The 14,501-nt window shown below is 41.8% G+C and overlaps 1 protein-coding gene across 4 annotated transcripts in view; it reads left to right on the top strand.

Moving 5' to 3' along the window:
• The window catches only part of TRAK1 (trafficking kinesin protein 1), a 120,631-nt gene that overhangs the window by 83,649 nt on the left and 22,481 nt on the right, over positions 1-14,501 (top strand). For 3 of the 4 annotated variants that reach the window (XM_084260150.1, XM_084260149.1, XM_084260147.1), the window contains exons 5-11: positions 2,183-2,299; positions 8,467-8,567; positions 9,352-9,460; positions 10,673-10,751; positions 11,173-11,303; positions 11,776-11,850; positions 13,048-13,185. In XM_084260150.1, coding sequence (XP_084116276.1) covers positions 2,183-2,299; positions 8,467-8,567; positions 9,352-9,460; positions 10,673-10,751; positions 11,173-11,303; positions 11,776-11,850; positions 13,048-13,185 — 750 coding nt within the window. The remainder of the gene's footprint in view (positions 1-2,182; positions 2,300-8,466; positions 8,568-9,351; positions 9,461-10,672; positions 10,752-11,172; positions 11,304-11,775; positions 11,851-13,047; positions 13,186-14,501) is intronic. The other variant, XM_084260148.1, reaches the window with a different exon arrangement.

The following is a 14,501-nucleotide window of genomic DNA, read 5'->3' as shown; positions in this document are numbered from 1 at the left end:
AGATTCCTCTATGAACCGGCTTTCTTATCCCTCTCCAGTAATAATGTGAATGCATCTGGCTTTCAGTACTTCCTTACGTGTTGCTGTAATAAATCAGTTCCTTACCACGGTAAGAGAACTGAATTGCTAAAAACTGTGTAGGAAGTCCAGGGAGATTAATTAAAGAGCCTCAAAATACACTTCTGTTCCTCGACTTTGAGGTTAGAAACCTTGCTGCTAGATAACTGTTCCCCTGTACAGTCAAAGCTGCAGCACTACGTTTATTCCACTTTGTGTTTAAGAAGAGGGACAGTTACTGAGCAGTAAATTTTCTCAATATGTAAACCAAATATTTTTGGACAGTGTTGTGGAACCTATTGTTCTGAAAGATTGTGCATGAGATTATGTAAAGATTTTATGGCTAGATAATGCTAGTAGCTTTCAATGCAAATAGAAGCCTGGCTTTCAGAAACCATTTGGAAAATGTTGTTTGTAGATACAGCATTGATCAATAACCTGTCTTTTTATATTTATGGATTATTACATAACTTTTTTTTTTCCACTACCAAACCCTCTTAATTCAAATTCATTGACTTCAAATCCATGTGAGTGGTAGCTGTAGGTTTAGCAGGCTTTGCCATTAATGTATACATGACATAAGGTGGCTATTAGTGATAAAACCTATGTGACTGCCGAGGTGGTAAATAAGCCACAAATAGTATTTTCAGTGACGGGAAAAACTCTTCCTCAGATCGTGTTGCACTAAAGGTAAGTGGGGAGTTAACCTTAGCATCATTTTCTGCCTGTTTTAAAGATCTAGTAGTTGATTAAGAAAATGATAGATAGATATACATGCTCTCCCAGGCAGATTACGGCCCCATGTCTGCTTTGCAGAAGCTGAGACGTGCATAGGTACATGTCCACAGGATCAGTGTCTTGGTTTTATCGGTACCTGTGGTGAACCATCTACATCAGTTATCTCCAATTCTGTGCACTCAAGGGAGGAGAAGGAAAGCAGCAAGTGTGGTATGAGAGTAACCACTTGATACAGATTTGGGCATCCGCAAAAAGGAGAGGGGTATGACTTGTTTTTATATGAAAGCACAAATAGATGTATGTACACAAAGAAGATAGGAGCTGAATATTACAGAATCACAGAATGGTATGGATTGGAAGGGACCTCTGGAGATCATCTAGTCCAAGATCCCTGCCAGAGCAGGATCACCTTGAGCAGGCTGCACAGGACAACGTCCAGGCAGGTTTTGACTATCTCTAGAGATGGAGACTCCACAACTTCTCTGGGCAGCCTGTGCCAATGCTCTGTCACCCTCATAGTAAGGAATTTCCTCCTAATGTTTACGTGGAACTTCTGTATTCAAGTTTATGCCCATTGCCTTTTCCCCTGTCACTGTGCACCACTGAAAAACGACTGACTCCATCCTCCTGACACCCACCCCTCAAGTATTTATAAGTATTGATAAGATGCCACCTCAGTCTTTTCTAGGTTAAAATGTTGCAAGGCCCCCCGGCCTCTCTTCATAAAAGAGATGTTCTAGTCACCTCATCATCTTTGTAGCTCTCTTTTTTTAACCCTCTTCAGTAGCTCCTGTCCTTCTAGGCCAGGGAGCCCAGAACAGCACACGGTATTCCAGATGAGTCACTGTGATGGTACTGGCTTCTGCTCCTGCTCAGCTTACTGCCTTTTAGTTCAAGGTGGAGCAAGTGGAAACTGAAGAATGCTTTGAAATGCCAGAGTTCTTTGCTCTTTTTACCGTTCTTCAAAATTCTTTAAATTTTAACCTCTCAAGCTCTATGACTACATTCTGCAGATGGTGAACAAGATGATGGAATACTTTCCATCAGTATTTTCTCAAATAATGTTGCAGTAGAGAACCAGATCTCGTTTCCCTTATGTTGTTTTACATTAGACTTTGAAGCTGAGCTTTCATGCGTGTGGTTCAATAACTCTGTAAGGGTCAAGTCTTTTTCTGAATAATGTGAGTGCAACATAAGCAGGAGTAGAAAAAGAAACCTAGCAAAAAAGCAAACCAACAAACCCTCACAGAAGGAAAAAGTTTTGGGGTTTTTTTTTATTGTTCAAGTACTTCTTCCTTCCCTTTCGTAATGCTTTTACCCTCCCTCTGAACTTTTGGTGAATTAAAAAACCTGAAATTAGCTTTTTTCTTTTTTTAATGCTTCACAGAAAGAACGGGACTTAGAATTAGCTGCTCGGATTGGCCAGTCACTGTTAAAGAAGAATAAATCACTGACAGAAAGAAATGAGTTCCTGGAGGAGCAAGTAGAGCACATCAGGGAGGAGGTAAGATATTTTACATGCAAGTGCTGTGTCTGCAGCAATGGTGAGAATTTTCCTTCTGGCTTCCCTGTACTTTATTTTCCTGGGCATCTTGTCCATAGCAGACCGAACTGTCCTGCAGTGCTTCGGTCAGCCGTTTTTGTAGCCTACACACTTTTAGAAATGTGACCAAAAACCCAAGGATTTTTGCCTGTTGGGTCAATTCAGGTGATTTGAGGGAGAAAACCCTCAAGCCATTCAATTTTGCTCTGCCTCACATTTCTTTTTCCTTTGAAGCCAGCTACTCTTCTAGTTCTGAGTCACTGTACTCTCTGTTTTCGACCTGTTGTGTCCTTGCTCCCCTGCTTTATGCATAATTCCCCTCTGTTTTGATTATCTCACTCATCACTCTCTTCCTTTTCCTACCTCCCTTTGTGTGCAGCTCGCTCTTGTTTCTCCCTCATATCATTCTCGGTCCTCACTTATTTCTTTTCTCGTCATCTGATGTTTAGTTGCTTTTTCCCAGTGCTTCTCTACTCATACCTGAGTTGAATTTTGGCTCTTGAACCACCACAATGACTAAACTTGTCAGTGTTAGGAAGCAGTGGGTTATGTTGGGGAGCAAACAGTTAGAGGCTGAGATTTGCTGCCTTCTGTCTAGATTATGAAGATCTTAGATGTTTCTGTGATGATGCTGTATCCCTTTCCAGGGAACTGTGATAAGGAACTGTTGAAGCATGGGTCAGTAACCTGCTCCAGTACATACATTTGTCTGAGTTGGGCTGCAGCAATAATGTTTCAGACATTTGATGAACACATTTAGAATATAGTATGATGGTGCATGTGTTTTCTGAATTGCTGTGATACCTGAAACCTTGTGTCTTCCACATACCATTGAATTTTTAATCAAGCTATTTCTCAATGTATTCCTCTGAATGGAGAGTTGGATGCTATAGGTACTGCAGATTCTTGATGGATCTATGTTAGATGGAACTGTACAGGGTGCTTTAGAAGAACCCTGTATCTGTACTGCAAGTGTCACTAAACTGCTGACTTAGTGAGCTGGAGGCAAGTGTTTCTGCTATTCTGGGACAGTGACTTTGGTTTGTCAGTCTTGTCCATATGTAGCTTTGCACAAGAGGGAGAAAAATCTCACAATTGTAGAGCGACCAGAGCAGTGAACCACCGTGGATGACAAGCTCTTTAAAAAGGCTGCTACTAAAACTGCTCAGGGGTATGAGGTGTTGAGTTATATATGAGATGAGTTGATGAATAAAGCAGAGATGAATGGATCCCAGTTGTGTGATAAATGGTGGTGGAGCACATGTATAGATACAGTGTCCTTTGGTGGGGTGCCTACTCTTCTTTGGCAAGGAAAACAAATTCTCTTCTGGCCCAGAGAAGTGCTGCTGTTAGCCCAAGCCCCATCATATGGCAGACCAGCTTATCGTGCATTGGTTGATATGGCATTTTCTAGGCATGTGCCTACTGACTGGGCAGGGCAGCACGCTCATACCTTGCATCCAGAATGGAGGATATGATTGAGAAAGGTGGGGAACAGGGATGGGCTGCCTCTGGCAGGTCTGTGTTTACTTAGAGAGACTCAAGAGTAAGCATTAGGAAGAGGGCCACCAGAAATAAACTTCTTACCAGGTGGCTTGATATGTTGGACCATATGTTACATCAACACCTATCTTTCATATTGTCATTTTGACTCCTTCAGAAATGGATGCTTTTGAGGCAGAGCTCATCAGGTTTTAAAATCATGACACTTCTTTATGTTGAAAGTCTTTCTTTAGTAGGTTTCAGATCTTGCATTAATGCTGAATTTTGAGTATTTAAATAGAATGGTGACTGAGGCAACTATATCTAAGGCGAAGAGATAAGAGAATTGAATTGGCACTCTTTAAATTCTGCAAACACTGTCTAAAAATGGTTTGGGGGATGTGTGCTTTCTGTAGTATACAGATAAGGGTTTTTTCTGGTGTATGTTATAATGTAAATTTTCTTGCTATGTGTGTCATGGCGTGAATAATTTAGCTTTACGTCTCTCTGACCGACCACACTTGTCCTGACAAGACCTTCTGACCATCCCATTAAGTAGGTGAAGTTTTTCCCGTCCTCAGAACACGCCACATTCATTAGGGGTGTGTGTGAAAGTAATACAGACCTGTGCAGAACGCATTCTACTCTTGGCTTTGTCTTTTGAACTTACGAAGGGACTGTGGGTCCTGCTCAGTGAAAACCAGTGGAACTGAGACTTTGCTCTGGTGCACCAGGGAACAAAAGGTGGGTGCACTGAAGCAGGCGCTGTACTGTGTGCACAGACACTTCAGTCTCAGTTCACTGTTCCAGAATTCTATGCTGAAAGTAGAAATGTTACATTGAGAAAACTTTCTTATTTGTAAACGTTTTTGGTTAGAGAGGTGGGTGTCTGCCCTTTCAGCAGCAGAAGTGTGGTTCCCAAGTAGAGCATGTCTACCTGCTGCTGTATTGCCACATTTGATACGAATGCTGCAGCTCCAATCTGTGTCCCGTTCTGCTGAGATGCTGCTGTCTGCAATTTAATTCTGTCTCCCTTGAAATCAGAGCTCACTATCAAAGCGACATAACTCTCACAGCATGAACTGTGTTTGAAATGGCATATGTCATTAGGTTTTAGCATCTCCTAAAGTTTGCAGATTTCCTGGTTTACACTTTTTTCCTCCTTCAGATTTTGTTATGCCTGAAGCTAGAAAGGCAGCGCTTCAAACACAGTGTCAGTCCTCAAATAACACCACCGCAAACCTGTGCTAACTTCTGAGTAATCCAGCCCTCTAAGTCCTGTCATTCCAGTTCCAGGTCACATATCAGAGTTAGTATTTTGGTGACAGCTGATTTTAAAGTCTTTCCCACATCTGATTTTTTCCTATGTAAAGTGAGAGGAAAGAAGCTGAATTATAACCTGGAACTGTGGCTTAAAAAGGGAACATTCATTTCAGTCTATTAGGGTAGGCGGTAATGTTTGAAAGATAAAAATGCTCTTTGGTTTGGTACTTGTATGGATGTTATTTATTTGGCATAACTGATTGTCTTAATTTTAAGTGAATGGTTCCAACCTGTTAGGCATTTAGCTGCTGTCAGTCAGGAAAACAATCAGCTGGACTCTTAAAATAGTTGATTCATGATTTGGCAAGGATTGCTCCTACAAACTAGATCCCTTGTCTCTAAACAGTGACGCTCTATGTGAGGATTGCTTTTATCTTCTACCTTAAATTATTTCTAGGGTAGGTGCAGCTATTTCATTACATTGTTCTGAAGCAGAATGAAGCTTTCAGGGTGACGGAGTACATGGAAAGCCGGAAGAGATGAAGCCTTGAGAACCAAGCATGGTGACAGTTCATGAACCTTGTCCTTTGTGGGCAGCAGGGACTGTAGGACAAGGGCTCATTCCCTATTTATAATGATATGTCCTACAGGCATAGTGTCCAAAGGGAGCTGTGGCTTGTGAAAACATAGAAGAGCTCCATTTCTATGTTCATAAAACAAATCCTGTGCTTTGCAATGTAAAAACGTGCCCTGGCTCTGGCTGGGTTGGAGCTGGTGGTTTTTATGGCTGCCTATAGGGTTCTGTGTTTTAGATTTGTGACTTAAAATGGTGTTGATTACAACCAGTTGATTACAACCAGCTGTTGCCAAGCAGTGCTTGCACAGCATCGAGGCGCTCTTACTCTGCTCTGCCCTCCATCTGCGCAAGGAGAGCTGATCCAGGCTGACCAAAGGGATATTCTATACCTTGCATTATGCTCAACAACAAAAGTTCAGGGAAGGGGAGAAGAAGCTGTGACATTAGTGGTTACGGTATTTGTCTTCCCAAATAACCCATTATGTGTGCTCAGGCTCTGCTTTCCACCAAGTGGCTGAACATCTGCATGCCAATAGAAAATAATGAATAAATTCCTTAGTTTAGTTTGCTTTCAAAAGCAATTTTGCTTTACTCAGTAAACTTTTAATCTCAGCTCATGGTTTTTTCTGGCTTTTGTGCTTCTGATTCTCTCTTCCCTCCTCTGGGGGTCTCGAGGGCAGAGCGCACGCTCAGCTCGTGGGTGCTTGGTTGCTGTCTGAGATCAGTACGCCACAAAATGCTATGCCAAAGGGAAGCATTACTGGAAGTTACTGCAGTTGAGGGTTTTATCACACATTTCAGAGCATTGTTGAGGTTGGAAGTGACCTCTGGGGGTCACCTTGTCCAAACCCTCCTGGCTCAAGCAGGGCCAGCTACAGTCACTTGCCCAGGACCATGTCCAGACAGTGGATATCTGCAAAGATGAAGCTACTGCAGCTTCTCTGGGCAGCCTGTGCCAGTCAGTGCTCAGTCACCCTCACAATAAAAAAAGTTGTCCCTGATGTTCAGGTGGAATTCCCTGTGTTTCAGCATGTACCCGTTGTTTGTGGTCCTGTTGCCATACAAGGTCACCCTTTCTGGCTTGCTTTGGAGAACTGGAATACTTGGCTATGACAATAAAAATAGTTTTTTTAATTAATAGAGAAAAAAGTGTAGCAAAAGCTGGAGATGATCTAGTGCCCACCCACTGACAGTATCTGAATCCTTGCTACTTAAAGAGGCTGAACCGCAATGTGCTGAAGGGAAATATATTTTTATTTTTGGCTCAGCTTTTTAGCTATTCCAGAAATGGGGGAAGCAGACCTCCCAAAATCAGTGCGTGGATTTTGATTGATGGCTTTCTCAAGTGTGGTTGGCTGGGGTTGTGCGTCCCCACCACCCCCTTGCATTTTAGAACCAGTGTCTCAGGAGGACTTGTTGCCTTTGCACAGCTGATTACAAAGAATAGCCTTAGTAAAGTAAGTGACCTTGTTTGCTTAAAATTTTGCATGGTTTAATTGCTTTATTGCATTGAGTCTGCTTTTTGTTTGACAAAAATGCTGCTTAAATCTATTTTTATTGATATTTTGGGGGGGTTTTTTCCTAGTAATAACTACAAATATAAATGTGCCTACAGTACACAAAGAAGTCTAATAAAAAGAAATGTGCTTTGCAATTTGTGCATTGGACAGTCAAAACAGAGAGCCAAGTCTTGTGGTGCAGATGAAAGGGATCAGATCGGTCTGATTAGTTATGAGATTTATAGCTATGCAATAAAATAAAAGTTAATCTCATTATCTACTTGGATTTTTGCAGGGCCTTTGACATGGTCCCCCCCACATTCTTATCTCTAAATTGGAGAGGTGTGGATTTGATGGGAGGATCATCCAGTGGATAAGAATCTGGTTGACAGAACTCAGGCAAAGGGTGGTGGTCAATGGGTCTGTGTCCAGGTGGAGGCCGGTGACAAGCGGGGTCCCCCTGGGGTCTGTCTTGGGACCGGGGCTCTTTGACATCTTTATTAACATCAATTTAACATTGATGATGGAATTGAGTGCACCCTCAGCAAGTTTGCAGATGACACCAAGCTGAGTGGTGTGGTTGACACAACAGAAGGAAAGGAAGCCATCCAGAGGGATCTTGACAGGCTGGAAAGGTGGGCCCGGGTGAACCTAATGAAGTTCAGTGTTGCAAAGTGTAAGGTCTTACGCCTGGGCCAGAGGAATCCCAGATATATCTATACAGACTGGGAGAAGACCTCCTTGAGAGTAGCCCTGCTGAGAAGGACCTGGGTGTCATGGTGGATGAGAAACTTGACATGAGCCAGCAGTGTGCTCTTGCAGCTCGCAAGGCCAATGGTATCCTGGGCTCCATCAGAAGAGGGGTGGCCAGCAGGGACAGGGAGGTGATTGTCCCTCTCTACTCTGCCCTCGTGAGGCCCCATCTGGAGTGCAGTGTCTAGATCAGGATGTTAATTTCTCGTAGTACCATTGCAGTGTGTCTGCTCCTGTGGACGTGAATCTAGACTAATGCAGTAGTGAAATCAGGATTGCTCATCTTAACAAAGGTGAAAGAGAAACATGTCTAATTGCAGTGAATAATTGCATTTCTGAACTTTTTAATTGGTCATTAAATGTTCTTTTTTAAAAGGTCCCCTTTTCGTTTTTTCTGACAATTAAAGGAACTGGTTCTGCTCTGTTCCAGTCCTGGCCTCTTGATTTACTCTGAAGGTGATGCTTGGAGGATGAGTAACTAATTTATAGTGGCTTTCTTTAAGAATGTGCCTAGAAAAGCAACTTAGTGATCTGCAAGCTCTTTCTTTGTGCAGGTTTCGCAGTTACGGCATGAGCTCTCCATGAAAGATGAGCTGCTCCAGTTCTATACCAGTGCTGCTGAAGAAAGTGAGCCAGAGTCCGTCTGTTCCACCCCGTAAGTTATCAATCTACAGCACTGAACCTTCATCTGGTACTAACCAGGGGTAGTTTGGACAATCTGATAGCTTTGAAGGGTAGTAAAATGACCCTTTTATTGGCTGGAACTATAAATGACACTGTGAAATTGGTGCATGGCACTGGCTGGAAGGATTTGCATTGGACCAGCTGGCTGTAGTGCTACTGAAGTACATAACGGGGGCTGCTTACACAGCATGGTAACTTCAGCAGGAACTACATCACTGTGCAGATGAGGCAGACTTAGGTCCCGTTTAACGGTACCCCACTACACCACATGCCTTTGCACACTGTGCTAGTACATGCTACGTGTGTGACCTTTGTGCTCGAAGCACCTGACGGCACCGTGAAAGCTTCTGCGCAGAGGGAGGGGAATAAAGCGTGGCTGCTAGCGTGGGATCCAGGCACATAGCTGGCTGACCCGCAGCACAGGCTCTGAGGGGTTGTCCGCCCTTGCTTCCAAAGTTACTGCTGCATTCTGGGGAAGCACGTGCAGCATTAACAAGGATACTATGAGGTTGCTGCCTGTAGTAAGGTAGTTTCCTTTCTCATAGCCTTAGATGAATGACTTTTCCATAGCAAGTATGGGGAATAATAAATAATAAGTGTGTACTTTTTAAGTCGTTGTGTGTTTAGTGATGCCCAAATATGCCATCGTGACCAAAGCTGTATTTCACGTGGCTGACTGGTTTTCAGGATGTTCTCCTGTGAGACTGACCATAATACAGGTGAAAATGAGTTAAACCCTTTGTTTCTGTTGCAAGGCTCAAGAGGAATGAATCTTCCTCCTCCGTCCAGAACTACTTTCATTTGGATTCTCTTCAAAAGAAACTCAAGGACCTTGAAGAGGAAAATGTTGTGCTTAGATCTGAGGTAAAATTACTCCCTCTGTGTTTTGCTTAATACAATTGCTCATTTAAATCCCAGAACACAGGCATTAAGAAATGTGTATTGAAAGTTGAGAGAATCTAATTAAGAGTGTGTAACTCCATGTGTGACACATCTCTGTTTCATCACCGTCCTTTGTACTTCTAAGTGAAGGAAAGGCTGTAAGATTGAAGCTACACAAAGCTACACTCAAAGCAGTTTCCTTGCCAAAAGAATGTGCAGGAGCGCAGCACATCTCTTCCAGACAGGCCTTAAAGGGCTGACCTGGTAGAAATGGGTGATGCTAGCTGCAAATCTGAAGCTTGCAGGCTGACATGGTCTCTCTGGTACAAATTTAGCGTTTGTCACAATTGAAATTGCTAGTCTAGATTTGCATTAAATGTCTTGAATTTGTGGTTCAAGTCAGGCTCTTCATCTCTTAACTTGAATGTATTTTTCTTGCCTTTTATTTCTGATAATATTCCGTTTGTTTCACTGACAAAACCATTTAAAAAAATTATTTACTGTTCCCTGCCTGTCATAATTGAAATAATTGAGAACCCTATGAAACTTTTTAATTAATTTTCAGGGCAATTTTTAACCTTTGGGAGCACGTTAGCATTTTGCAAACGTGTGGCAGAGTATAGCAGTAGGAATATTTTGGAACTAAGAATGAATGTCTGAAAACAGAGTATCTTCACTGTTTTCTGCTGCAAGTGCTAGCTGTGATTTAACCCAACGGCCAACCAAGCGCCTCACAGCTGCTCAGTGAGTGGGCACGCTCTGCCCCCTCAATCCCACCAGGTAGATGTGTGGGATGGAGAGGAGGATCAGGAAAGAGGAAGAAAACCTAGAAAAAACCTGTGGGTTGAGATAAAAGACAGTTTAATGGGACGGCAAATGAAGAGAAAAGAGTAGAGTTTGTATGTCCGGAGCTTTTTTTTTTTAAGTACGAATTTAAGCACAGGTGACATCTAGTGGAGATGTGGCGATAATGATGCAAGTTTCTCCATGCAGTAATGTCTCTGCTCGAATGTTCACCTGCCCCCCTTTTTTCAGAACATGAGGGAGGGCAGCCAAAAACTGTAGTTTCTCACGCTCTTCCTGGAGGAGTGATTAGAAAAGCTTGCCTTTCTGAAGCAGATGGAAATGCGGCAACAGACTGGCAAAGAACAAATGTGCTAATGTCAGGTATTTTGATGTGGATTTCTTGAATAGGCCTGTCAGCTGAAGACGGAAACAATTACTTATGAAGAGAAAGAACAACAGCTTGTCAATGACTGTGTAAAAGAGCTAAGTATGTCCTTATTTCTTTTCCCTTCTCATTCGAGATTGTTCATTTAAAAAAAAAGACAACTGAGTCAGCTCAGTCACCCCTGTTTTTCTGTGGTACTTACTTTCCTTATATAAATAGTTGTGAGGAGAAAATCTCTGGCTGAAGTTTCACAGCAGAAAATTCTGGGTATAAGCGAAATCTTTCTCAGTTGCAAAGCAGTTTTGCATAGAAATTGTTATTGTTAAAGTACAATCTCCTGTGCTGCACAAGCACTTTGTGTCTCTCAGGTGTGTCCCACTGCTGTTTTTCAAAAACACCTTGCTGTATATTGGGGAAGGATCCTGCTGAATCAAGTGATGTTCTGAAGAAAAAAAAAATCATCTTTCTGCTCACTTTTCTGCTTTTGAGTTTACAACATTAATTGTAATTACTTCTCTTTAAGGGGATGCCAACATCCAGATTGCCAATATCTCTGAAGAGTTAGCAAAGAAAACGGAAGATGCTGCCCGGCAGCAGGAAGAAATCACCCATCTCCTCTCTCAGATAGTCGATCTGCAGAAGAAGGCAAAAGCTGTAAGGAATCTGGCTGCAAGACAACTGTTGTGGCTTGCTATTTGGGCAGCCTTACTTCATGTTTAATATCTAGCATACTTGACTAGGAAGTGTCATTTTATTTAGGATGCGTATATGATACATCAAATGCAATTGTTAAATTTATTTTAAATATTAGATGCTAAATTCTGCACAAAATGACTTTGGTAAGACAAGAATGTCAGTAGAAATACTTGAGCATGGGCACGTGCTTATTTGTTTTAGGGTCTTGGAGGCTCATTTAGCAGGACATAAACTGCTGAGTGTTCTTATGTTAACGTTTTTTAAGTGGTGTTTAAATATTTTTAAATTGGCATGTGACCTAATGCTGCTGCAGAGAGGGTCTTGAGAAAAGTTAGAATTTTACTACTTCCCTAGTAAGTAGTACTGTACTTACATGTATAGGATACAAACATCATCACAGTATTTTTAACATTTTTTTGGCATATTTTAGTGTGCGGTTGAAAATGAGGAACTTGTCCAGCATCTGGGAGCAGCTAAAGATGCCCAGAGACAGCTCACAGCAGAGGTGAGTACATCACTTGATATTACAATAATTTAGTAGTAGGGCAATGCTTGTTCTCTTTGGGCCAGGAAGGTATGGTGTTAGTCTAAGCTGGATCAGAAGTATTAAGTAATTAAGTAATTTTGCCTGTTCACGTGGAATGAAGGAACATTTATGTTTCTGGCAGAGTTCAAGACTTTTCCTGTCCTCTTTCAACTGGCACCCTTTTTGAAAAACTGAGGCTTTTGGGCTATATAGGAACTCCTTTAGGGATTGGCTTCTCTGAGCTGGTAGATTAAGCCTGTTTTGAAAAGTGAGGTAACAAAATAGAGCTCACTTGTACTGTATTTTTTCAACAAATAAACTGAAGACAGCCCAGGATTTCTGGCTGTCTCCTGGGTGCTACATTCACATTTACAAAATAGAATGGATAAAAGTTGATAACCTTACAATGTGTCTTGCATTTGTAATAGTTGGTGTTGAAGGTGGGAATGTTTGTAGAAACCTTTCCTGCTTGTGAGCCTTTTGTATCTGTGGTGCTCCACAAAGCTTGAGCTCATGCTTGTTCATCACTTTCTTGGGAAAGACATTAACAATAATCTCTGTTTCTAAACCACGTAGCTTATTTTTATGAAACTTGTACCCCTTTTCCAAACTTGGTTGAAATGGCTGGTGAACTCAAAAACTGTGAGGGGGTACGCAGGCATCCGTGGACAAAGTGACTTCTTAAGATGTGCTTCCTGAGGAAGTCAAGCTGAAAGTAAGGCGGGGTCTTAGGCTGTTGGAGGTTATATGTATATATTTGTATATATGTAAGTCTTGGTTTTAAAAATCCCAAGTCCTTTGGAACACTGAAGCCTCCTGTCCTTTTCCCATGCTGTCTGCCACTGTGGTCATCATGGCAGTTATTAGACTGATTAGACTTAAGATACTTTTAGCTCTGTATCTGCTGCTTGACAGCGGCTTCATGTAGTCACGTAGGATAGGAAATGGCACAAGCAGTTCCTCCCCCTGGGCCCTTTCTGGTATTTATCTGTGTTATTTATTGTTTTCAGTAATATTCGCTCTTCCTTTTTTTTGTTGGGTTTGTTGGGTTTTTTTCTCTTTGAAGTGGGATATTTTTCCTTATACCTTTATCCTTTACCAGTGTGAAAAGAACATGCAGGCTTTTTGTGGTGATAGAGCAGCCCATGAATTCTCGTACGGTTTTCTGTGTTCCAGTTGCGGGAGCTGGAAGACAAGTATGCAGAGTGCATGGAAATGCTTCATGAGGCTCAAGAAGAGCTGAAAAACCTTAGGAACAAGACGATGCCGAATGCCACATCACGTCGGTACCACTCGCTCGGGCTCTTCCCTATGGTAAGCAGATAATAAGGAAAAAAGGGCTCACACCAGAAAACAGCCACCCAGAGGAAGTGTCACTGTTTGCATCTAACGTAGAGCGTCAGGGATGCTAGGGTGCACGTGAGCAGGGGTGAAATGTGTGTTTATGTAGTGTTAAAATGATCCATTTTGCATACCTGGTTCTGAAACGGAGGTTCTACGTAGTTAACTTGGTTTTGCTGTGACATTATATACAGCCCACAGCTGGCTGTGCCTACGCTAAGACTCGTGGGTATCATTAATAGGTTGTTAACAGTTCTTATACATCTTTGCTGTGCAACTCCTGTACTGTGGTGACTGATTTTCAGTAGGAGCTTCCTGGTTTTCTTCCATCCTTGGAGATGTAACTTCTGATAATGTTAACTAATAATTTATGGACATGGCATCCATTTAGTCACTTAGAATACACATTTAGTCACTTAGAATACACATTCTAGTTCTGCAGTCCTTGAATCGATGACAGATACATTCTTGTTTTAGGGCCAATGAAAATTCAGTGGCTTGTTAAAAGAACATTTGTTGCTAATATGTGTTATGGGAACTTTACCAACTTTGCCTAGTGTCACCTGACTATGAGATTGCACATTCAAAGCATGAGGGATATGCAGTGCCCTCAATCAAACGAGAACAGGAGACTGGATAACAGTGTCTTGGTCTGTCTCTGCTTACCCGTGTATCTCTAGAATAATTTTATTACTTCTGAGGGGAATCATATCAGTGAAGTTTCTTTTGAGTTAACATTGATCTAATTAAGCAGCAGAATCTGTGCCTCCTTGTCTTTAGTCATTTCTCAACTGCTGAGGAACAACACGTATTGTATTTGTGCTCAGAAGAAGTAAATTGTGAATAAAGACTTAGCTTGCCTTTTTGTGTTCTCTTCCAAGACTGAACCCAAGCCCACTTAAAGGGCAGGCATTGAATAATACCAGTTGTGCTTGCAGAAATTCAAACAAAAGCAGCAAACAGTAAGCTTGTGCTGAGAGAGGTAGATGTGGTTTTTGTATAAATGTGATTTTCACATGTTGAATTGTGGGACCAAAGATCATTTAGATTTGTAGATGTTTGACGCTTAGACCCTGCACTTAACTGTATTTAGTCAGTAAAATTTACTAACCTGCAGTGGAAAATGCAGAGCAGAGCATGTCAGTTCTGACCCTATGGTGGAAGAATATAATGCTTCATGCCAAGAACCATGTCTTTTTTTGTGGGTGGGTAGGTAACGTTGTGAAAGTGAAAAATGATTCTCTTTATTTTAAAGGAAAACATATTAGGCAAAGCTTTACATGTGAAAG

Source organism: Gallinula chloropus (assembly GCF_964237585.1).
Source record: "Gallinula chloropus genome assembly, chromosome: 2".
Lineage (NCBI taxonomy): Eukaryota > Metazoa > Chordata > Aves > Gruiformes > Rallidae > Gallinula > Gallinula chloropus.
Note: the sequence above shows the minus strand (reverse complement) of the source record. Positions and strands in the feature narration are given on the sequence as shown.